This window comes from Miniopterus schreibersii, assembly GCF_964146895.1.
Source record: "Miniopterus schreibersii genome assembly, chromosome: 11".
In the NCBI taxonomy this organism is placed as follows: domain Eukaryota; kingdom Metazoa; phylum Chordata; class Mammalia; order Chiroptera; family Miniopteridae; genus Miniopterus; species Miniopterus schreibersii.
In genome coordinates, this window is record NC_138111.1 from 26368315 (window position 1) to 26393756 (window position 25442).

The 25442-nt window shown below is 51.6% G+C and overlaps 1 protein-coding gene across 10 annotated transcripts in view; it reads left to right on the top strand.

The window, feature by feature from the left end:
• Nucleotides 1-25442, top strand: part of PAX5 (paired box 5) — a gene marked incomplete at its 5' end in the record, with an annotated part of 152558 nt that overhangs the window by 113313 nt on the left and 13803 nt on the right. For 5 of the 10 annotated variants that reach the window (XM_081150983.1, XM_081150986.1, XM_081150988.1 and 2 more), the window contains one exon: nucleotides 7907-8008. The exons of the other annotated variants lie outside the window; for them this stretch is intronic. In XM_081150983.1, coding sequence (XP_081007109.1) covers nucleotides 7907-8008 — 102 coding nt within the window. The remainder of the gene's footprint in view (nucleotides 1-7906; nucleotides 8009-25442) is intronic. 10 annotated transcript variants of the gene reach the window in all.

Sequence of the window (25442 nt, forward strand, 5' to 3'; positions counted from 1 at the left end):
GTATAGTTTTTTAAAAGTTAAGAACACAATCCATGTACAAATATAGAAGGAACACCTGTGAAGGTTTTATTCAACTCATAAATTAATGAGATAAAAGTGGTTTCAAGAGCATTTCAGAAACTAGGGGTTTATATTGTCCATTGGGAAAGGCATTTTTAAAAAATGTTGAATAAAATTGCTAGATTAGATACAAAATTGGTTAATGTCCTGTGGTGCAATACATCCAGACTTTTGGGGTTATCTTTTCTACCTGATAGAAATCTGCACATTAACTTGTAACACCCCCCCCCACCCCACCCCCCGTGTCAGGGCTCTAATCAGATTGTCAAACACAGGTATATTCTCTTAGAGGTATGGTTCTTGGGTATGCCTGTTAAATAGTGCCTGTTACACTGAAAGGCTATGCTTCCCACCTTTATGACCTGTTTTTAAAAGTTTTAATAATGTTTCTTTACACTCAAAAAAGGTTTCTCATGGTTCTGTGACTCTGAGGAAGGGCTTTTTGGGAAATGTTCTAGAAATGCCTGCCAGCTCTGGTGAAATGATTGCACTGAGACAGAATCAGAGCCTTGGCTTTGGAGCCCTCACTGAGACCCTGCATGGTTCCAGGTTGTCTTTCGGGGTGAGCTGAGTGGTTCCATGGCTGGACCCTGGAGGGGAGCCCCACAGGCAATCCAGAGCAGAGGGTGGCCGGGGAGCCTGGGGAGGTTCCGAGGAAACTGGAAAAAGAACAGCCCGACCTGGGCAGATCAGGACCGTGGAGAAGGCACCAGGGGCGGGACAGTCAGGAGGGGCTTGGGGACTGACTGGACAGGAGGGAGGGTGGTGTCATGAAGCTGGCTTGGCTGGGAGATTGGGGCTGTCACCCACAAAAACAAGGCAGATGGCAGGACTCGAGGGCTTTGAGGGGTGGGTAAAGGTTGAAAATTGGCAGTCTGAGGGCTAAACATGGCCTTTGTACAAGTTTTCTTTGGCCCTCAGTATATATTTCAAAAACTGGGTTAGTGTCAACATTCACACAGACAGGAGATTCCCAAGTGAAGTGAAACCAGAGTTCTAGCTTCCTTTGCAAACTAGCCAGAGCTGAGTAGGTGCTGCTCTCCCAGGCCAGGGGCCTGGTCACCCAGGTAGACATTTGCTCTGTAAGGTCCTTTCCTGGAGACAGGAAGAGAAGACTGAAGCTTACCCTCCTTTCGCTGGGATTTAATCCAGGGGCTCCAGGGAGTCTGACGCTGTGGGCATTAGTGCCGAGGCAAGGTGGGCAGGCACCGCCGCACCCATCTCTGTAGCAGCCAGCACCAGCCTCCCGTTCCATCGACCCGGCAGGAAAATGCTGCCTCTGACTTAGGGACTATTGGAGCAGCAAACACCCTGAGGGGCCATCCATTCTCACTGCCTGCGCATTCGGGTGGTAAAACCAAGGCCTAGAGAGGTGGAACTTACCTGAAGTCACACAGCAAGTTACCGATGCCCCTTCCCACAATGTGCAGGCTTCCTGGGCATTAAAAGTCCCCAGTGGATACGATTGCCATTTTGTGAAAGCCTGTGCCTCTGCCAGCCCGTCCTGCCATATTCCCTCAGAGCCTGGGCCTTGTCTGTGGAGATGGCCCTCCTCCGGGCGGAACCTCCAGCCCAGGGCTGTCAAGCCGGCAGGCCCTCTCTGGCCATCGAGCCACCGCCGGCATCCTGCCCCCCTCCCGTCCTGTCCACAGTAGCTCACGGCTTCTCAGTGGCCTTCTTTTCCCCTCGCTCGCACACAGTCAGGTAGATAGCGGGGGAGTTGGGTTGGTGCCCTGTGGTATTCAAAGAGAAGGTTTTCACACTGTCGGGGTAATGAATTCTGTAAGGGTTTGAAGAGAGGGGCTGGGAGGATCTCCATGTCATGTGTCTGGGAGTGACAACCCCCAGTGGTTAATTACTGCCACACGATGAGAACCGAGCTGGTAGCAAAATGAGATAAGTTCATTATGAGCTAAATTTGAAGTTAATTGGATTCACATTTCCCCCCATTAGTGCACATAGAGAGAGCCTACCTAGAAATGGCTGTATGAAAAAGGAAAAGTTGCATCTAAGCAAAAAAACAGATAAATCAGGCCTACTTATTTTGTGGAGTTTGTGATAAAGGGCTTTCTGAGATGTTGGTGGGACAGGAACCGAAGTTCCTTTCAGATATTAGAACCAATGTCTAGCTAATTTCATCTCGACAGTTTACAGCCATACCACCCTGAACATGCCTGATCTCATCTAACTTCATCTTGGCAGATATTTCTGAGCACCTACTGTGTGCCAGCCAGTGCAGGGGCCTTGTGCTGACTGATTGTTAAACACCCCCAGCCTTGGGGACATGCCTGAGACATGTTAGAGAAGGAACTGAGAAGGTGAAAGTGCCCATATACTTGAAGGTAACAGAATCCCCAGCTCAGTGCCGGGAGAGTCCTTACAGGCGATCAAAGCAAACTGGAGGCTTCAGTCCACTCTGGGCTTTCCCACCAGGTGGTGTCCAGCCCCTGCTCAGATTTGGATAGGTGTCCTTAGAAAGCCCCAGGCAGCATTATGAAAACAAGAACAGGTAACATTTATGAAGTCTCGCATCAATCAGCTATTGCCACAACACGAATCCTTAGCGAAGCACCCCGAAGCTCAGGGCTTAAAACATTGATCATCTCTTCTCATTCATGTTCCTGGGGGTGGGCTGATCTGGGCTGGCCTTGATTCCAGCTGTACGTTGGGTCCATCTCTGCTCCACGTTTCCCCTTTCTCCTTGAACCAGGCTAGCAGGGCCTGCTGTCACGGCGATGACAGAAGTACAGAGGGACACACCCAGCCGCACAAGCGTGTGACAAGCTCCCTCTTGCCGACGGCCTGCTCACATCCCACTGGCCAAAGCAGGGCTCACGGCCGAGCCCAAACTGAAGGGGCTGAAAATCACAGCGCTCCAGTGGGAGGAGCTGCGAAGGGTTTCTTTCTAGTTTTCCATAAAACAAAATTTCTTTGGCTTTACTTACTTTTTAGCTAGTATTTTTAATTTATTAAGTTTTTAAAAGTTTAATATTATGGTTCCCCCACATTTTTGGTGTCAGATTACCCCTTCTTTTTCAAGATGATGGCTATCAGGGTGGGTTAAGGGCTGCGGCTACCAAGGGAGCCTTCCCTGAGGCCCCGGCTGGCGCTGTGCCATGTGATTGCATGCTTCTTCCCACTGACCCCCCCCATGCCCCATGAAAGGGACGGGTTTGTTATCGCTGCCGAGGTGGCACAGCATGGCGTGCAGAGTGTGGACTTGCCAGCCAGACTGACTGGGTTCGAAACCTGGCTTTCTTACTTACCAGCTGTGGGACTGTGAGCAAGTCACCTAAACTTTCTGTGCCTTAGTTTCCCCACAGTAAAGTAGGGATAATAGTAGCTCTCTGACAGGGTTATTGCAGGAATAAATGGGTCATAGTTTCCTCTCTATAAGCGCTAGCCACTGTTTGCTCTAGATAAATGTTGGCTATTACTAGCCTCACTTTACAGATGAGGAAACTGAGGCTCAGAATGATTAAGGAACTCTCTTGGGGCCACACAAACCAGTAAGTGGTAAAGCAAGGAGTTGAGCCTGGGAGAGTGGACTCTCTTAGTTGCTGAGCTGTGGTCAGCCTCTCTGCAACTTCTCCACATGGTCTCCTGAAGTTTTTTGGGAATTTTATAAGCTTTGAGGATTAAATGGAATAATGTTTGTGAACAGCTACCCCAGTGCCTGGCACAGAGTCAGGAGGGGTTTGGGTACCTGGAGATGACAGATGCTGTCAGTCTCTCCCTCCTTTGCCCACTACACAGTGATGACTCAGACTCTTTGCTGTTGTGGCCAGTCCAAGGAAGGTACATGCAGCCTCAGGCTGTAGCCTCTGGATCTAAGGACATTTGCTGGATGAAATTGGAGCCATGGACAATGCAAAGGAGTTCCCCAGTGACAGGTACTTGGAGGCAGAGTTATTTGTAGGCTATATGTGGCCATTCGTCAGCTCCTCACTGTGCACAGGGAGGAGGGACTGAGGATGGAATGAGTTCCCAGCGTGGTGGCCAAGTCCTGAACCCTTGCTGGAGCTGACACAGGCCCCACTGAGGCTGGAAGCTAGGAGCACAGCCTGACATCGTCCAAGGAAGACATAGAGCCCTCTAGGCAGCAGCTCGCATTACAGGATTGATTGTGGAGGCTCCGGAGCTGCAGGTGCAGTTGAACTTTAAGGTAGAAAAATCTACTCACAGCTCAATTATCCTTTGTGTAAATGCACACACCGGCCAGTACAGGCTCTTGTATATCACTGAGCTAAGAGCTTTTTTAAAAAACTGGGAAAGACTGATGCTCAGGGTAAATGTCTTGCCCAGAGTCCCACAGCAGTTCAATAGCAAAGCTGGGGCTCAGATCAGTGAAGCTGGGGCTCGGATCAGGCTGGATGGCCTTCTCGACCTGGCTCTCCCACGAATCGTTATGATCACTTGCTGTGTGCCCGGTGCCGTGCAGCCCTGTCCCCCTGGAGCAGACTAATATTGAAGAGTTTATTCCCAAACAAGCATTGACACCCACCCACCTTCTGTTCTGGCTTCTGCCAGCCCTCTTTGGCCACACCCTCCCTTTCCTGCTCACCCCTTCAGCTAGCTGCTTGCCTGAGTAATGGAACTTCTACTTCTCAGCCCTCCTGCTTTACTTATTTTCTACCCCCCCCCCCCCATCCCTTATCCCCACCCAAGAAGCTCAGGCTGGAGCCCCGCCACCTGGAGTCAAATCTCTGCTCTATTTCCTACTAGCGTGTGACCTCAGGCAAGTTACTTAACGTCTTCCTTCCTCAGTTCCTTCCTTTATAAAGTGGGCGTGATCATTGTTTGAACCTCATAGAGTTGTTAGGATGATAAAGTGAGTTAATGTGTGGAAAAGAGCAAGACTGTGGCACAAGTCTTGCCACTGACATCGTCACCTCCATCCTGTCAGTGATGATGATCCCTTTGCCCTGGGAGGGCTGGGGTGGGGAGCAGAGGGGTCTTCAGAAGAGGCCAATGCGTGAAGGGCCTTGAAAAACTTCACAGAGGAGCAGGCTCTTGAGGGTGGCATTTGGAGCCTGGATGAAAGGGTTAATCGATGGGAATGAAAGAAGAGCAGCTGGAAAGGGAACGGTGTGAGCAGGGTGTGGGGCCAGGAAAGAAGCACAGGGCAGTGGGGAATGGCTGGGGAAGTCAGAGCTGATGGGGACACAGATCGAGGAGGGCCTGGGAAGCCAAACTGAAAAATCTATACTTAATTGAACAGGCAGTGGGGAGCTATTAAATATAGAAAGGTGTTGATCTTAGATATCCATCACCTGGCTGTCTCCCCAAACATTTTTATTGGTTCTTGTAGATGAGTTGAGTTGCTTGTCATTTTCCAGATTCAAGATATAGCCAACTAATCGTAATTTTTATGTCCCCCCACCGCAATGTTTATGTCTCTATCTTGTCTTTTCGTACTGCTTAAAACTTTCAGAACAATTTTCAGTAATAACAGGTTTCCCTGACTCATTGTTGATGTTAATATTAAAGAATGCTGCAAGTATTTCACCAATTAGGTATGATGATGTTGACTCTAGATTTGAGATCAATATCAGATGAAAGAAGTATACTCCGGTTCTTATTTACTAAGAGGCATTGTAAGGAATTAGTATTGAGTTTTAGCCAATGCCTTTCCCATAGCTCTGTTTTGCCTCCTTTGACACATTAATATGCTTTCGCGACCAATGCTTTAATATTGATCACCTTGCACACCCCAAATGAGCCTTTTTTTAGTTATGGTATATTATTCTTTTTCTAATGTTGCTTGATCAGTGAGATTGATTTTTTGCAGGTGTATTAATAAATTGTGAGACTAGCCTTTAATTTTCTTTTTGGTGGACCTTTGTTAAGTTTTTACATAAGGATTATGCTAGAAATAAATTGGAAAGGTTTTTTTGCTTTGTTTTGTTTTTTTAGTTTTTACATAACCTGAAACAGATTAGTAACAGAAAGATGTGTCCCTTGAAAGTTTACCCAAAACAAAAACAAAAAACTTGTTCAGGGAGCTAAATGGTTGAGGCACCTTATTTTTAAAAATAATTTTAAAAACAACTTTTATATTTCTTCTAAGGTTATTGGGCTCTTCATATTTTCTACCTCTTCTGGAGTTAATTTTAGTAGTTCAAGTTTTTCTAGAAAATTCTACCTCTGTTGAGACCTCCACATTTATTAGTGTAGAATGGCCATGGGTTTTTAAATGTGTTTTTTTTAACATCATCTCTTCCATAGCTCTTATTACATCTTCTCCTGCTTCCTTATCTTGATATTTGTCTCCTCTTTTTTGAATATTTCCGTAGGTCTGTCTAACTTAGTGGTCTTTTCAAATAGCAGTTCTTGATTGTATTTATTGTTGTGCCTGCTTTTCAAACTAAGAAAATTTGTTATTTTCCGCTTTTTCTTGATCGGTTCCTTCCTCCCCCTTTCCTTGGGTTTGTTTTATTGCTTTTTTATCTGGCTGCTTGAGTTGAGTGAGGCTTTGGTGAGGCACTGATTTTTCAATCTCTTGCTTTTGGGATCAAGGTTTTAAAGCATATGTAACAGTGGTACAAACTATTGGGGTTCAGCCCCTGTTAAAGAAAGAACCCAATCCCAGGAGCCAGAGAGATGGATTTCGGCACCAGCCTGTCCTCAAATCAGCTGAGTGCCTGTAGGGGGGCCCCTCCCTGTCCCAGGACCCTCTCCTGCATCCCAGCAGCCAGGCGGGCTCCCCTGCACCAGGCCGCCTCTTACCAGGATAACACCGTCCAGTCTTCCAGGAGGCTGATAATGGCTTCCTCCCGATGTGCTCCTGGCTCTCATCCCACACACATATCCACAAAAACTGGGTAGTTGAACTTCATTCTGCGTGATAGAGCCACCTGGTGTGGCCTGAAGGCAAGGCGCAGCCTGGGTGTCCCAGCTGAGACACGCGGAGCCTCTGGACTCGGGGTCAGAAGCACGACCAGGTATACGAGCAAGGCAATGGAGCGGCGTGGCTAAACATGTGGACTTTGACATGGGATTGCTTGGATTGGAATCCTGGCTCTTACTGGGCAACTTTGGACAAATTATTAGACCTTTCTATGCCTCATACCCTGTAAAATGGGGATATTATTAGTACCTTATCTCATAGAGTTTTTGAGGGTTAAATGAGTTAATAACTTAAAATACTAAGAATCGAGCCTGGTGTTTTGTAATTTCTATGTTAGCATTTTTGGTTTGTCATTGTCATCAGCAGGGTGGAGGCAGGTTGTGTGGGTGATAAATGAGGAGTCACCCTGCTCTCCAGGAGCTCACAGAGTGCAGAGGTGGACGCACACTCGCCAGAGTGTCTGCCTCTGAGGGCTGAGGCCTCAATCTCCAGATCCCAGTGCCCAGCACAGTGTTTGGTGTCAGGAGGTGCTTCCTGTGCCTTCATTGAATAAGTGACTGGCCAGGACGAAGAATTCAGTGAGGACAAGAGCTGTAGGGGTTTGAGGCAGAGGGAGGGTCTGAGCTGGTCTTTGAAGGCGGGTGGTGTCGGGCCACGTGCAGCAGGAGAGGGTGCTTCACACAAAGGGCACAGCAGGAGCATCGGTGTGCTGGTGCAGAAGCCTGGGTCCTACTCGAGGAGTAGCGAGCAAGGTGAGCTGGCTGGAGCTCCAGTTTCCCAGCACACAGCAGAGCCATCCCTGTTCCTGCTGAGTGGAGCTGGGGCGGCTGGAGGGGTGCGTGCGTGTGTGTGTCCATGCAAGTGATGTGAGGAGCTGGGGGCATGCTGGTGTTCAGCGTCCAGACATGACAAATGTGTAGATGTCCAGGAAGCTGTGGACATGAGCAGCTGGCTGTGGAGATGCTCACCCTGTGATTTGTTGCTTTGATTCCTCAGGCCGAGACTTGGCAAGCACAACCCTCCCCGGGTACCCTCCGCACGTCCCCCCCGCCGGACAGGGCAGCTACTCAGCACCGACGCTGACAGGGATGGTGCCTGGTGAGTTTGCATTGTTGGCGTCTCCGCAGCAGGCAGCGGATGGGGTTTCGGGGGGGGCACCTCCCTGAACAGCCCTGGTGACCTCTATGCTTCTGAGAAGTGGACCTGAATAAATCAGGCGGAGGTCTGCACTCGTGGCCTCCTTCTCTGCAGCTGGGTCTGCAGTGGGGCTGGGACCAGCCAGTGGCGGCACCCGGGAGGACATCAGAGAGAGGGGGGCTACTGGCTGTCACTCACACAGTCCCTCATTGACCACATGGGAAGTCTGAACACAGAGGGGTGCAGGACCTGGTCAAAGGTTGCTCAGCCAGTGGGGAGTGGAGGCCTTCCCCCATCCTCTCTCCTCCCATACTCCCTTCCCCACCGGATCTGTGTGACATGAACACAAGGGAGCACCCGCTGAGGTGCTCTCCATGGCCTTACTCCTAGGAATCGAGGACCATGTGCTCAGGACAGACAGGATGCTGTCTGATGGGTTTGTCACTTGATTCTAAACTGAACACCCTGTGGCCATTGAAACCTGGTCCCTTGAGGACAGCAGTGTGTCAATTTCTTTCAAGACATTTGGAAAGGAGGCCATCACGTGTCCTTCCATGGACAACACAGCATATGGTACTGGCTGTGTGTGTACTAAGGGCATGCGCACAGCAGGGATACCCTAAGTATCATTTTTTGGAAAAATGTTTTTTTAAAAATTGGGTAAATCAGGCTGAAGTGTTGTCACACAAAACAAGGGGTTCGTGTTGTTCCTTGTTTTGAGTCATTTACAGGGGCCACACCACTTATTCGGTGCTGGGGCCTCTACAGGCCACTCCCCTGCCTGCACACACTGTTGACTCTTGGGGGATGTGAAAAAGCCAGGCTGGTAATTTCACCCCTTTCCCACCCGATGGATTTCTCTTTGACACCTCAACAGTTCTGAGAAGTAGGCGGGAGGATCATTCACCCAGCTTTCTTGGTAGGGAAATTGAGCCCAGAAAGGGGTTAGGATGTGCCTAAGTCACCCAGCAAGTAAGCGCCCTGACACAGCATGAACCACGCTTAAACCCAGGCAGGAGGAACCTACTCTAGCCCTGTAGGCCCCTCCCCCGATGGACCATGGGGAGTCTGCAGGGCCAAGGGGATCTGTCCATCTGGTACCGGAGCCCCTCCTTCTAGCCCACCCTAGGGGTCCTGCCCAAGCAGCCCAAGCCTCTTCCAGCCTCTTCCCCCACCTCTGTCACCCGGGGCCGAGGACTGGCTCTTTGTGGGGTGTGGAAGAGCTTGGATGTGAGTGGAGCTGGGGCGGGAAGGGAAGCAGGGCAGATCGTAGCTCAGGTGGGCTCTCCCCACGCAGCCAGGTCCTGGCACAGACGCCAAGGAGCCCAGAATTCTAAATTCACTCCTCGCTTTCCAGGTTATTACGGAGATGTGTTTAACAAGGTAGGAGGACAGAGCATGTTTCATTTAACGGTTTGTTAGCTTGATTTATGACTTTTAAATATGAGACATATGGGAAGTGGCCTTCGTGTGTACTCTTGCCCTGGGCCTTGCCAATGCCGGAGAGGCCTGCCAAGGTCACTCCTGCAAACCTTTGCCTTTTCTGCTGCGAGGCTGGGCCTGTGCAGAGCACAGGGAACTATCAGGCATAAGGCAAGCAGGTGGTGGGACACCCCCCCCACACACACACTCATTTCCCAACTATTAGCAAGTTAGGGCTGCCTCAAGAGATGGAGCCCAAGGCATAGCCATTAATGGCCACTTGAATTTATGTAATATTTTAAAGAATGCAAAGTGCTTTCCTAGGAGCCCTCTGATGTTACAAACCCTGTGAGGTGGGACAGTCTGGAATGTAGTCCCTGTTTTCCAAAGAAGCTGAGACTCAGAGCAGTCAGGGAATTTCCCAAGGGTGTACAGCTTGCATCTCCAATCCGGCGCTCCTTCCTTTGTTCTGTGCTGCTCTGTGTGCTCTGAGTTTATCAGTGCCATCTTCTCAGTGATGTCAGAGGGTTGGTGGCAGCATATTGGCAGATGAAGGCTGAGGCCACCCAGCTGGACCTGCTGCCTGCCCACTGCAAACTCCAAAGAGGCCAAGTTCAGAGAGGCATCCGAACTTTCCCAGGTTTATCCAAACAGGGCCTGCCCTCCGGCCTTCATCGTTCCTCCATCCCTAATTACCAGGCCAAAGTACAAATGGCCATGGACCTGGCAGAGCCCCCAGTGGGAACTGATGGCAGCTCTTTGCCCGTTTGTGGTGGCAGCAGGAATCACAGGCTGAGCCTGACCAAACCTGCTGGCAGCAGCTGGGCAGGGGCTGCCACAGGGTTGGCCCAGCAGCGTGGTTCCCCTGAGATTCTGTCCCCAAGTAGAGGGAGGGTACACAGTGTACTCCTGTGCATGACTCCCCTTCCCTTTCTCCCTTCTTTCCTCTCATCACATGCCCCCAGCACTTAGTCAGTGCCAGGTGCATTTTAGGGCTGGGAATCCATACTTGGTGGGCACAGTCCTTAGATCCTGTTCCTCAGTGTGTCCAAATCACTGTTATGTCTTTGGGACTGTTTCCAACATGATTTCCAAGTGTTTCTTGGATGGCTTCATGCACAGTGCTGGCTTGTATGCATGGTCTTTGCTGGAACTGCCCCCAGGGTTGGCCCACAGCAGAGATGGCCCACCTTTCAGCAGAGCAGGCCCTTGGCCTGCCATTCAGAAATCTATCATAGTCTGGCCTTAACTTGCCTTTCTGGCCTCCTCTCCTAGCCTGTTCCCCAACCCTGACCACTCACTGGTTCCCAGCACCACTCATTCTTCCCAGTCAGTGCCCCTCTTGATTCTGTGCCCTCAGCTTAGACCACTTCCTTCCTTGGCCTGTTAGGATCCAGGGTCACCCTTCAGGGCTGAACACACAGATCACCTGCCCCACGAAGCCTTCTGGTGTGGTTTCCTCTGGGGATAGAGCTTTACACTTGACTTTTTTACACCACTTGGCCCAGTGTGTTTGTGGCCCAGTTAGCTATGCCATTGGGAGGTGACCTCTCCACTCTTCATGGACCCTAGCACATAGTAAGTCCTTTTGTGGGAGGAAGGGAAAATTAATATTGATCCATGTATCAGTTTCCTGTGGCTGCTATTAAAAATTACCACAAACTTAGTGCCTGAAAACAATAGAAATGTGTTCTTTCATAGTCCTGGAGCCCAGAAGTCTGAAATCAGTATCACTGGGCCAGAATCAAGGTGGTGGCAGGGTCTGGAGGTCCTGTGATTTCCTCTGCTTCAAGGGCTCAGCCCTTCCCCCTGCGCCCACCTGGCTGGCCCAGCCTGTCCTGCCCCCTCTCATCCCTGTGGGGTTCACCTCCTCAGAGGGGTCTTCCCTTTGACTCAAAATGTAGTAGTTTTCTATTGCTGCTGTAGTGAGTTACCTCAAACAAGTGACTTAAAACAAGAGAAATTTACCATCTTACAGTTCTTGAGGTCACAGCCCCAAATGGGTCTCCCAGGGCTAACGCCCAGGCGAGGGTAGGGCTCCACTCCTTCTGGAGGCTCCGGGGAGAATCGTTTCCTTGCCTTCTCCAGGGAGTAGATGCCGCCCAGATTCCTTGCTTCCTCACTCCATCCCTTCACCATCATCTTCAAAGCTGGCAACACTGGGCCGAGTCTTTATCGTGATACCATCTCTCTGGTTCTCTCCTCCGCACCCCTCTTCCACTTAGAAGGATCCTTGGGATTTTATTGGACCCACCCGGATAATCCAGGATAATCTCTTTTTCTCCAGGTCAGCTAATTAGCAGCCTTGATTCCCTTTTGCCACATAACCTACCATGCTCACAGGGTCCAGAGTTAGGACGGAGACACCTGTGGGGGGCCATTACTCTCTTACGTGGCCCCCCCTTCACTTGTGATGCTGAGCCCAGTGCGAGGAATGTGTCGGCGCTTGACTCCCTCCTTGGCTGCCTCCCTTCAGGTCTGCGCGGTCAGGACTCAGGGTCGCACAGCGTGCCTGGCCCACAGTGGCACTCAGGAGATATTAGTTGACATAAGAAGGGGGACTTCAGGCTGAAAGCAGTGCGAGCTCACCCAGTGGTGGCGCAGCGCGGCAGGGACGCTGGGCAGCTGCGTGGTGAGGCAGGGAGGCTGCGTGGTTAGTAGCGTGGACTCTGCCTGGCTCTGAATCGCCAGCCTGCCTGGCACTAGCTGTGTGACTTGGGGCAAGTTATATAACTTCTCTGTGCCCTCGTTTCCTCCTCATCTATAAAGTGGGGTGATGATAATAATGAGTGAGCATGAAATGATGTAATATATGTAAAAAGCTTCAGAACTTCGCCTGGCACATACTAAATGCCATGTAAGTGTTCATTATAATGCTTCAGCCACTGCTGCTGATTGTTTATACAGGGGGCTGAGCTGGGTGGGGTGGGGAGAAGAGAAGTCTGGCTGGCATGCAGAAAGACAGCCTGGCTGAGCTGGCATGAAATCCAGAGCTGGCCAGCGGAGCTCGTGCCCCATGGATCAATGGGAGCAGCAATTAGAGAATCCAGTCACAATTAAGAGTGTTTCCAGGCAGGAGTGGGGCAGACCCTGAATGCTGCAGGTCTGGAGAAAATTGAGAGGCACCTGGGGTTGTTCAGTTGAGAAAGGTCTCAGAGGAGAGGGACCTTAAGGTAGGCTGTGACATGTATATCTTTGTCCATCTGAGCCCCAGGGCAGGAGTGGGTTCACATGGACAGGGGCATGGCCCCCCAGCCCAGTCTGGGTAAATGGGATTGGCTGGAAGGGGAGCTGATTGAGTAGGAGCCCTGTGACCAGCACGGTTAGGTTTTGGACTTGTCAACTTTTGGAGGCCAAGCAGACATCCAGGCGAGTTCCCTCTGCAGACAGGTGGCAAAGCAGGTCAAGAGTACAGGGGTAGGATCTGGCCCAGAGAGAGAGAGCTGTGGAATTGCCCAAGATAAGTGACAGGTACCATGGAAGGCGTGTGGCTTCACTACTGCTTAACTGTGTGACTGTGCAAAAGTTCCAAGACCTCTCTGAGCCTGCCTTGCCTGCAGTTACTGAGGCCCTCGCCGTGTGAGGCAGGAAGGGTACTGAGGTCTGGAGGGAGGATTTGTGGGTTTCTTTTGTTTACCTTAAGCCCCTTCTGACTTGGAGCATGCAGGCTTGGGGGCTGGGAGACTCAGCACCAGGTGGGGAGGTGAAAGCCTGGATTGTGGCTGAGCACAGCCAGGAACTCGCTGTGTCACCTGACTTGCCATTCCCACTCTCTAGGCCTCCTTCGGCAAATGGACCAGGGGTAAAATATACTGAGAGGCACCTGGGGTTGGCACCTGCACAGTTCCGTAGGCATGGTCAGGACCAGTGAATGGGAGTCACAGGGACACCTTTTTCAGCCCTGTATAAAGTCCCTTCCTCATAATTAGAGCTGAAGGTAAGGGAATGGGCAGGCCTGGGAGAGCCAGCAGAAGCCAGTGAGATGAGAGACCAGAGCGTCAGGTGGGAGATTGGATCACTGCTCCCCAAGAGCCTTCCTAGCCCAAGCATAGGCTCTGGGAGTGTTTGTTCGGGGGATTAATGGCCTTTGTTATTAGAGATGGAAAGCACGCTGGCTCACCAAAGCTCCTGGCGGTCCGTGGCCTGGGTACTTTCAAAGCTCCTGTGCACCGTTCATAGTACTAGGTCGCCCACCTGTTGATCGTTTCTGACTCTTTGCTGCCCTCTGGTGGCGTCTAGCCGCTCTGCCATACTAGGAACAAGGAATTCACCCCAGGGGTAGGATGAAATAAATGGCAGGTGGCTATTCATTTGTTCATTCATTCATTCTTCAAACATTTCCTAAGACACAGGGTGCTAGTTCTGAGCTAGGTGTGGTGTTGCAGACACAGTCCCTGCCCTCAGGGAACTCACAGTCTAGTTGGGGAAACATATACTTTGTATGCTGTTGAAGAACTAAAATCTAGGTATGTACTGAGGAAATGTAGGGGAGGGGGCTGCTGAGTCTGCTGGGGCAGTGGGTACAGTGGGGAAAATCAAGGAAGACTTCCAAGAGGAGGCCATTTGAGCTGGGCCTTGAAGGATGAGTTTGCCAGTCTGAGAAGTTGGAGGATCATTGTTGGGTGAAGGACTAGAGTGTGAGAAGACCCTAGGACCAGAGAGCACTGGCATGAGGCAGGATCTGGGTGTGACTGAGGCCTTGGGGTACTGATAGGGATGAGTAGGAAGGGCAGGCTGGGCCTCCTTCAGCACCAAAGCCTCAACCGCTGGAAACCTCCGGGGCCTGCGGTGGTGCAAACAGCAGCCTTGACAGGTGGCAGGCTCTGCCCAGGCAGATCTGGATGTGGGTGAGAGGCGAGGCTGCTGTGCCGTCCCAGGATGGAACACAAGGGTCTGGAGTGGTCTAATCCAGATAGACTATGTAACCAGCTCTGGGGAGCCTTGTGTTGGAGTGTCTGGGACTGGAGAGAATCTGACACCCAGTGGGGGATTGATGAGATCTTTGCTGCACTCAGGAAGAAAACAATTGCAAAAGCAAAGACTTAGAGGTGGAAAGCGTGCTGGAAGCATGAAGTTTCCCCTGGAGTTTAGGAGATCTGGGTTCTGATTCCAGCTGTGTTACCATGGGACACGGCCTTGGGACTTCCTGCTTGCTCTTAAAACAGGAGGCAGGGCTCTGGGAGATTGGATTAGATGCTTCATAGGGGGCTTTCTGGTCCTGCCATTCAAGGGCTTGTAAGTCTGTGACTTCCCTGCCTGCAGGTGTCACCTCCTAGCTGGACTGGCGGGCTTCCTGTACCCTGCCACCTCTGTTCTAAGTGGGCAGCAAATGTTTTCAAGTTCACTTCAAGTCTGGGCTGTGATGAGATATGGCAATGGCCCTGGGCTAGCATGTGTAATTTGGTAATAACCTCTCGGGGTAGAGCTGAAGAAAGGGGGTCTCTGGATGTACTATTCCTCCATACCCATTGCCATGCCTCCATATGGAAGGTCCCTGCTGTGGCAGACAAGGACTGGCCGTCAGGGGCTCCACACCTAGGATGGCTCTTATAGACTGGAATCTAGAACCTTAGGGCAAGAGAGGTAGCAAAGAACACCATGGTTTGTTCCACCATCTCTGCAGTGTCGCTTTGGGGAGCACGGCGGTGGAGGGAGGGCATCGCAGGTTTGGACTTTCTCACACACGTCAGGCCCCCATGGCAAGGGCAGGTGTGGAGCAGAGTCCAGCCGGGAAGAGCGCTCTGCCTGCGGCCAGGAGCTCGCTGGCTGCCTGAGGTGCCCAGCGCTGGGGAGTGGGGAGCGGGGGCCGAGGACACCTTCACCTCCTCCAGGCTGCTCTGTGTCCAGCGCACTTGCTTTCCCCAGTCTCCGCTCCTGCTGATGGCAGTTGGCGGGCCCAGTCATGAGCACGGGATGCCACATGTCTAGGCTCCTGACTTCCAGTTTCTTCTGGAAGTGTCTCTGCAAGTGGTGTTTCTTTAAATAAAACCCCCAAACTGGACTGTGGTGCCTTTTTAAGACATCAGGGAGAATACAGTCAGGATCTGCTTTAGAAGAAACAAGTATTTGGAGGGCATCTGAGCATCGGGTGCAGTGAAGTGGGGGTGGGTCGGCCTGGGGTAGAGAGGAGCGTGCAGGCGCAGAGTGTGGGTGTCCTGAGGAGAAGGGGTGACCTTGCTGGGCGGTGGGCCTCATCCTCCTAAGTCCCGATGACCAAGCCAGTTCCCAGGAGCTAACCCTTCAGGACTGGCCAAGGGCCGCAGCCCCCTCTGCTCAGCCAGCCCCCACAGGGCAGCCGCGGGGGGGCGGCCCTCAGCGCCGGGCCGTGCAGCTCCCCCCGGGATTCTGAGGCACTCTCTGCATTGCCTCCTAGCACCACTTCTTGCCAGAAGGCCTTCCAAGATTGCTGGGTGGCAGTTCCATCTGGTTATATGATTGAGTCTTGGTTAGGGGCCCTGGGAAGAGCCAGCGCCCTGCAGGGCCCAGGGCTCAGACTAGCCCCTTAGCCACTGGAGAGCAGGCACCTGCCCATGTGTGGCTCAAGACCCAACTCACCCCTCCAGTCATCTTTTACTTTTTATGCCATTATCTGTGGTTAATATCACATCCCTGATGTCACATTATCTGTGGCTAATGTCTTCATCCCTATCGGACTTGAGCTCCTGAAGGAGGGGTTGGCATCCCAGCCAGGACTTCCACAGGACAGAGAATAGGGATCCTGAGTGCTGGAGAGGCCCTGGGCTAAGGACCTAAGAGTTTTTCAGGAATTTACAACAGCCTGGGGCCTGATTACCTCTGAAATTCAAAAGAAAGCTGGAAAACTTCCTTAGCATTAATAAATGTTAAATTAAATGCCTACAAATTGTAACATTATGTTAACTTCCTTGACTATTAAATTTAGCGCTCATAAACATTTCATTATATTTAAAAACAATCTTCAGGTTAGATTTTCTCCCTTTGTAAGAATTCCCTAGTCTGTGTCTTGATTGCTGAGAAATCATAGCCCATAAATTAACTAAATTCCCTGTGGCCAAATAATTTCAAAAGCAAAATTATAAAAATAAGCCTTTCATGTTTTTAGAGGGAAAGGTATTATGTGGTGCATTTAACGTGTGATGTGCTATAAGGTGGGGTAGAGAGGAGCCTCTAAGGGAAGATGCTGGGGGTCTGGAAAGGAGGCACTTGGGAGAGACCCTGATTTCCTGATGAAATGTATTGAACATAAAAAATAATGGTGGGGTCTTGAGATGATCAGGTTGCAGTAACCATCCGTCCATCCATTCATTCATCCAGCCAGTCGTTCATTCATGTACCCCTCCAGCCATTATTCCTTCTTTTCTTTCCTCCTTTTTCTCTCCAATTCTTCTCCCTTCCTTGCTTCCATCTACATGTGCCAGGCATAAGCCTAGGGATGCAAAGGTGAAAGCCATGGCCCTTGACTATGGAAAACTCTCAGTCTATAGTGCAGGCGACCAGTCAGTAAGGGCCTAGGGGGACGGATGTGGTAATAGGTAAGCTCAGGGACTCTGGGAACACAGAGAAGGGGGTCCAGCCTAGACTGGGGGTGTCAGGCATAGAAGGCTCCAGAATTTCTCTGTAGGAAAGTTGGGACAGGAAAGGGCATGTCTGAAGCTGCTTTTGCAGAGAGTTTTGCTAAAAATGAGTAACACTGTGTACATCAAAGAATGGGGCAAATTAGGGGCATAGCTACATGTCCTAAGTCACCCATGGTGCTGCCCTGGGCCAGGGAAGGAATGTAGGAGGAGATGAGTCTCTGGCTTCAGGGAGCAGCATATATTAGCCCGGGGTGGGGGGGAGTGAGGAGGGAGAAAAGGAGGGATTCCGGCAGGCAGAGGGAGTGAACACAAAGGTTCTGAGACCTGCTTTCCTTCTGTACATACTGGATTCCTTCCAAAAACCAGATTGAATCTACTGGGGTTGTCTGTTTTTCTTCCCTCTGATTTGCTGGAATCTGCAGCCCCCATCTCCAAGACCTTATCAGCTGTCAGCCCTCAGCTGGACCCTCCCCCACCTCTAAGCCTGTGGGCCACTCACCTGGGACACTTCTCTCCAGAGAACTTCTGGTGGTGCCCGGAGCCTTCGGGGGCCGGAGAAAGCTTTCCAATGAAGCTAAACCACCTCTGCCCATGAGCTAATTCCACCAACAGGCCTCCCCCAACCTGCCCGGGGCTTTGTAGTCTATACAGGGAGCTGCATCACGTATTCCCAAGTGCAGTGTGAAAGCTCCTTGTGAGTGTTTGCCCATTTCAGAAGCATGCCAGCTGAGTTCAGAGAGGTGCCATGCCTCACCAGGGGACACAGCCAATCAGGCGCAGTTCACCCAGCCCCTGGTGCCCACAAGAGTGGGAGGGAATGGTCTCTGGGTTCAGGGGCAGGTCTTGTTTTCCTTGGGGCTCCCTAAGGGCTGCTGATGGCCCTCCTGACCCAGAAACCTTTTATGGCCCAGGAGAAGCCCTTCCCAGCTGGGACACCAGGGAACCACACTTCAGATTCTAGTATATTCCCTCTACTCCCCATCTTCACCTGTCCGTGTTTGACCTGTCCTGCCAGGCCCAAGTCAAATGCTGTGTCTTGCAGGGCGCCTACCCTACCCACAGGGGCCTCATCTCTCCTTAAGCGTACCCCAGGGCACTGCCCACGGCCAGCCTCTGTCAGCGCTGCGGCGACCAAGACCCCATCAGCCCCTCGCCTGCCAGCCCCGCACACAGCAGGCCCTGGATGCACGTAGGTGGAGTTTATCTGAACGTGAACATGCCCGTCCCATCTTGTCCAGTGCAGAGCCCAGGGCGCAGAGCCCGACTGCAACAAACAGGCTTCGCTCGGCTTCCACGCCCGCTCGCTCCTCCAGTATTTGCTCCGGCCCCCTCTGGAAGGCGCTGAGACAATGGCCCTTGTTACCCTGTGTTTGAGTTATCTATTTTTTTTCACTTTTCCCTCCTTCCCCTCTCGGGGGACCTGCCTCTCGCCCTCATCCCTCATGTTTTCCCTTTCACTTGACTGTCACTCTCATTGTCCTCCCGGGGCCAGGAACGCAGGGTGACAGGCAAGGGGAGCCCAACCGGGCTGGGGAGGCTGGAAATATAGTCATTAATGGGACCCGCGAAGCCCAGATGTCCTCCCTGAATGCGGGTAATTTGTTTTTAATGAAAAACCACGCGGTGACCCTGAACAAATGAATTTTCTTTATAAGGAGTCTATGTGCAATGGCACAAATAAAGGACCCGAGTCAGGGAGACTTAGATCCAGGGCGGAAGGGAGAGAGAAAGAAAGAGGGAAGGAGAGGAAAGGAGAGCAAGAGAGATAAAAGAGGGCGGAAAGGAAATTTTAAAATGACAACTGTGTTGTCCTGTCCTTTTGTCTAAAGAGTGATTTCAAGTCGCAAGTGCCTTGGGCGTTGTCCTGCCAGAGCAGGATCGCGACAGTGGTGGCCATTCTGAGGTCTTGTCGCAACAATGCGAAGAATAGGAACCACCGTCTGGACAGATCTTTCCGATGTACAAGCCTCTTTTGTGCGTGATCTCCGAGGATCCCCACTGCAGCGTTGGGGCATGGCCATTAGCCCCATTTCACAGAAATGAAAACTGAGGCTTAGGAAAAGTGATTTGCTGAAGGTCACACAGCTGGAGAGTGGCCGAGTCCAGCTGACAAGGGAAGGACTTTGCCATTTTGGAGTCTGACTCTCAGAAACACTGTGCTAAAATCTAGAAATTGCTTTCTCCGTGTGACAGAGGAGATGGGGCAGCACAAGCAGCTCTGAGGCCACAGGAGGCATCTGCCCTGTACCGAGGAGTCTGGAATTGAAGCAAATCCCCGCGGCCCCTAGAACTTTCTTCCATTTGGGCTTTGTGAACGTGCAGACTTTCTGGGAACATTTTGGGTGGAAAATTCCTGGAAAGAGAACTCCCCAAAAAGGAGTCAGAGACACTTGGAGAAATGGCTGCAAGGGAATTGAAACTGGGCTCCAGACATCTGCCCCCCTCGCACCCAGGACATTTGTGGGGAATGTAGAGCAGGTAACTGGGGACCACAGAAAAGGCATTGATTCAGCGGAGGTCCAGGCTGAGGGCCCTCCCCTTGGCTTTGGGGGAACCTGCCGGAAGGAGGAAAACCGAAGGCCTAAATTGGGTGCGTGTGTGTGGTGTGCGGAGGGGTCTGTACTAACACGCACTTCGCCGGGGGCTGGAGATGGCCCTTGTCCATTCCACAGCCACTCCTTCCGTCATGGATGGATAGGGCTGGACACCACCGTAGTTTAGAACTCAGCTCAGCGTGTGCAGATGAGGTCAAGGAGAGGACTTGTTCAAGGTCACATGGCATGTCTGCCCTGTTGTCCCCAATGGGCTAGTGGGAAATATCACACACACACACACACCCCAACACACACACAAACACACTTGGAAAGGAAGCATTTTGCCTCCCGACCTCATGCAGGCCTAGTGTCCCTGGGGTGGTCCCTGGGTGACCTGGCTTCTAGATCTACTCAAAGCAGGACTCACACCCCACCTACCCCAACTTTGTCCTGTTCTTCCTGAGCGCACATCTTTCCCCCAGGCCCTGGGACCTGGCCAGGGGGAAACCGTCTCCCGGGACGCAGGCATTGTCCACCCCAGTGCCTGCCAGAGGTGCTGTCCAGGATCTGCAGGCCATGCCAAGGCCCCAGTTCCTCTGCTCTCGGCTTTCTTCCCAGAGCCAGGCAGCTAGACAAAAAGGAATGATTGTTTTCTTTCCCTGGGTTCAGTTTCCCTCTGGAAGTTGTGACCCAATTAGAAAATCAGACAAATAGAAAAATCTGGCCGCGACCTGGCTGAGGTTACACAGTGTCGGCTGGTGTTTAGGTCTCTGCTTCCCACACCTGTCTGAGCCCGGCTGGCTCCGGTTTCCTCCGCCACCTGGAACAGACCTTCCCTGGTGTTGTGCTTCCCCATCATTGATGGTTTACTCCCCACTGGCTTCCAAAACTGTGTGAGACAGCTTCTTGACCTTTCAATAACATCAGCCTGAACTTGAAATCCCTGTCATCATTGAGGAGAAAAAGGGACATCTGTAATATTTTAAACAAAAATAAAATTTAAAAAAAAAAAAATAGGAAACCTGCCGAAGGGTCACATGGAGAAGTCCAGGGGTGACCTGCTGGCCCCATCCACAAGTTGTATGGTTTTGAACAGGTTCTCACCATGGAGCCCAGGCTCTGAGACAGCCCTCTCCTCCTCCGTCCTTACTTCACTCATTCATTCATTCATTCAGTCAGTCAGTCAGTCAGTCATCAGACAATGCCTGGAGTGCCTGGAGCCACCCACGCTTCACTGATAGGAGCAGGGAGCTTACATTCTTGGAAATAGTTTCTACCTGGATACATTCTGGAACATGCTTCCAAAAACATACTTTTAATAAAAAAGGAGATCATTAGAAAAACTGGGACGAATTGTGATTTTGACAGTGGACAATTACAGACTCCAGAGGGGGTTGCCAGGTGGCAAATAAACTTCTCTGTTAGGTCTTAGATTAATTACACCACCAGTGAGCTGACTGGGTGGTGTCTCTCTTAACTGTCCTCATTTGTGGGATAAATTCTGATCTTTCTTTTTCCCTCCCTCCCTTTCTTCCTTCCTTCCTTCCTTCCTTCCTTCCTTCCTTCCTTCCTTCCTTCCTTCCTTCCTTCCTTCCTTCCTTCCTTCCTTCCTTCCTTCCTTCCCTCTCTTCCTCTCCAATGCTCTCCTCCTCCCTCCCTTATTCACATCTCTCTTCCCTCCTCTCTTCCTCCTTCCTTCACTCACTCGTTCGTTCAGTCAGTCAGTCAGTCATCAAACAATCCCTGAACTCCTCCTGAGTGCTGAGCCCAGTTTAGAGCAGACACAGAAATAATTGAATTTCTCAAGACCCACGAGTATCTATGAGGAGAATCACCCATGTTACCTGCTCAGAATGGAAAGAAACCAGTTTGAATGCGGTAGTTTTGTGGGATTGCTAGGCCCAGGGACCAGACAGGGACTCCTGGGGGATAACAGAGGGTGAGATTTGTGGGATGCAGGAGCTGAGGGCTCGACTACTGACAGGAAGGGATGCTCTGGCCCATGGCCAGCTCACCCTGGGTCTCCCTGGGAGGGCTCCAAGAGAAGCCTGGCCCCTGCATAACTCTGTCCCTGAAACGGGTGCCAGGTCCATGTGTACAAACAGGGGGCTCAGTTTTTAGGAGTGGGGAGGAGCAGGGAGCTGCCCTGAATGGCTGCCCGCTTTGGAAATTTCTATGCATTTGTAATAACAAAATTACCATAATTTGCTCGTTAACGCAGCTAGATCAGTCAAGCATTGTTCCATCGCGGGTGGGGAGGCCACTGTGCCTCTCTCTGTACACTCTACACACCCCAGCCAGCCTGCCAGCCCGTTAGAGCGCTGGAAATTAGCATGCAAATGGTCCTAATTCGGTGGGCGAGCTGTCAGGCAGCGCCTCTCTGGCCTTGTCTCTGTGAAGGCCCTGACAGCCCAGCTCCAGCACCAGCCCACCCTCCTCGCTCCAGCCAGGAGGGGCTCCGAGGGGCACCTCTAGACTGACAGCTTGGCGGCCTCCCTCCCTCCGTCAGCGCCATCAGGCCTGGCGGCAGCCTCCCTGGGGAGCAGGCAGGGCCTGCCACCATGCTGGCCAGGCTGAGGCAGGCAGGCAGGTGGACTGGTGGGGGAGAGTAGCCGGGGCTCAGGTCCACCAGCTTCAGCTAGATTGGGGCAGTGGGGCAGTGAGGGTGGAAGGGTGGCCTCTGACTCAGAGCCCTGTTGGGGCACATGGATCCTTGTGGCTGGTGGGTTCTGAGAGAGTCCCCATGGGAACTCTGGGGCACCTTCTCCCACCAGCACATCCATAAGGAGCAAGTTCAAGTCCTGCCTTGCCCTCCCTTCTTTGTATTCCAGGGCTGGCCTTAACCTATCCCTGCCTTTCTTCCCCCCTGCCTGGCACATCGCTGCCAAATCTATGCCCGGAATTCCTCTGGCTGTAAGGAGAATTGGGGGAGGGGGAGGAGGGGTGTGGTGTAGGCTGGACACCTTGGACCAGGCCTCAGTACCTTTGGGTCTCAGTCCTGCCTCCAGGTTTACTTGCCTTCGGGGGAAGTCATCTCCCCACTCTGGACTTCAGTCTCTGAATTTTTATGGTGAAGCCATCTTTATGGTCTTCCTCCCAGAGCTATTCAGGATAAGAGGGAGGAAGAGGCCCTCGTAGCTGACAATCCAGTGAGAACTTCTATATGCCAGGCCCTGTGCTGACTCTCATTTTCCAAGCTGCTCGCTCTTCACAGTAACCCCACGAAGCCAGTGCTGATGTTATCCCATTTCACAGAGGAGGAGGCTGAGGCCTCAGCTCACACTGAGTAACTAGTCCAAGCAGCAGGACCACAGCGAAGTCCAGTCTTGCTTGCTCCAGAGCCCTTTTAACAAGAGAAAACGCAGGACCGAGAGCCAGATCGTGCTTCCGTTCTGTGACAGGCATGATGAGGCCACCTTGCCGGCAGCCTATGCCTCCTTCCAGCTCAGCACATCCTCAGTACTAAACAAATGAGCTGATGGAAGAGAACCCAGGTGGGCCCAGGTATGACTGCCTTTGGGGACCCACTGTCTCCATCCTTACTTTCCCTCCTAATGTGCGAGACAGCAAAGTGCAGAAACTACTGCAGGAGAAAGGGGTAAAGCCACGGGAATGAACTCGAAGTGCCCTCCGGGCTGGCCTCGGGCTGTTTCTCGGGACCTTGTTCCCTCCTCCCGCGAGGCGGTGCAGCCCCATGCCAGCTTTCAGGGTTTGGTGAGCGGAGAGCAGGCTGGGTCTCAGTCCCCTCAGGCCCAACCAGCTGGTGGTTCTTGTGCAGTGAACAACCCTCTCATCAGTACATGACTGCCCTGCCCCCTTTGCCTGGTTTAAGGGAATCTTCCTGGGTCTTTGTGGCTTTCAGAGAAATGGAGAGATGAGAAAGACCCTGTGATATTCAAAACCTTGCTGGCTCCTGGCTGCCTGGGGAGCAGATGGGGGCTTATGAGCCTGAGTCTCTCTGCTGTGTCGCAGCACCACCCACCACCCAGCACAGAGCCTGGCACAGAGCAGATGCTCAGTGAAGGTTGGGGAAACCACGCTGAATAACATGTGGACCGAGAGAAAATAAACATACACACACACACACACACACACACACAAGAATGAACTAATCACCATCCAACCTGCCTACCTCAGACCAAATGCCTTGAGCAAGGGGTAACTTTTAATTTCCATGTGGCTTTTCCTTGCCATCTACTCTTTGGTTTGTTTATTTGGGGCCCATGGCATGAGCCCAATGAAACTTTAGGTCTCCATGTACCAGCCTCTCAATAGCTGCTGTTGGACTGTTCAGGGAGTCGCTTGGAGAATAAGTCCTGCCAACCATAGGATTCAGGCAGGCACACTGAGGACAGCTCAGGGACACATTTAATCCCACCCCAGAGGGCTGAGCAGGGACTTCTGAAATTCCCTGGATGAGACCGGATTGGTGCCTGCAAACTGCATTTCTGCTCGAGGAAGTTTTGCCCAGGCTTCCCCTAGTGGAGAGCTAGGATGCAGCGTCTGCTCCGTGGCAGGACAGGACAGGACCGCCTCCTGCCGCACCCCTTCTCAGTTGGTACATCCATGCTGTCATGGAATCCTCACCACAACCTAGGAGGTACCCTTGGTTTTCGCTTTTGTTATAGGCTTTTGTTATAGTCCCGAGGTCATGAAAAGCCAGGACTAGAACCCAAGGTACCTCTCCCTTCATCCAACAGCCCCCATCTGGCCTCACTCCATGAATATCCTTTTTTTTTTTTTTTTTAATATATTTTTATTGATTTCAGAGAGAGGAAAGGAGAGGGAGAGAGAGATAGAAACATCAACGAGAGAGTCATTGATCGGCTGCCCCCTGCATGCCCCCTGCTGGGGATCGAGCCTGCAACCCGGGCACTGGCCCTCACTGGGAATCGAACCACTATCTCCTGGATCATAGGTCGATGCTCAACAGCTGAGCCACGCTGGCCGGGCCATGAATGTCCTTGGCTTTGGCCAGCAAACCATCTGTTTCATGGCCACATGGCCTGGCCCTTCCCAGCCTTGAGGCACTAGTTTCCAATGGCCAGAGGTGTCCAGTCTGTGGGTAGGAGGTCAATCTTTCAATATATTTGCAGTAGCTTCCTTACTGGTCTCCCCACTGCCACCCTTGCCCCTTTTAGTACATTCTTGACGTAGCAGCCATAGTGAGCCTGTTAAAATCTGAGTCAGGTCAGGTCCCTCTTTTGCTCACTCAGAGTAGAGGCCAAAGTCCTTACATGATCTCCCCCTTCCTACTTCTCTCCTTGACCTCATCTTCTACCTCCTCACCCCTCACTTCTCTCCAGCCGCACAGACCTCCTCACTCTTCCAATACAGAACCCACACTCCTGCCTCAGGGCCTTTGCACTTGCTGTTCCCTCTGTTTAGAGTGCTCTTCTTACAGATATTCACATGACTAACTCTCACTTCCTTCAGCTCTGTATTCAAAAGTCAGCTGTCCAATGAAGCCATCCCTAGTCACTCTATCTAAAATTTTACTGCTTTATGTGTTCTCCTTAGCACATACTGTATGCTTTATTTTTATTTACTTGTCTTGTTTGTTGTCTGCACTATTAAAATAAGCTCTGTGAGGGCAAGGACTTTGTCTGTTTTGTGCATAGCTGTATCCTCAGTGTCTAGAACAATGCCTGGTACTCAGTCAATACCTGGGGAATGAACAGGTGGATGAAATATTAACTGTGAGCCTTGCATCACGGCAGTCACACTCCGGGTCTCCCTAGCACACCTAGCCCTGCGTTTGCTCCCTTAGGAGGCTTCTCCACTCTTCCTTCTTTGGCAGCAAAGATAGCTTCGCTCCTCTCCTCTCAGGTCTCTCCCTCCAAAGCCACCTCTCAGCCAGGTCTGTGGGCTGGTCCCAGAAGA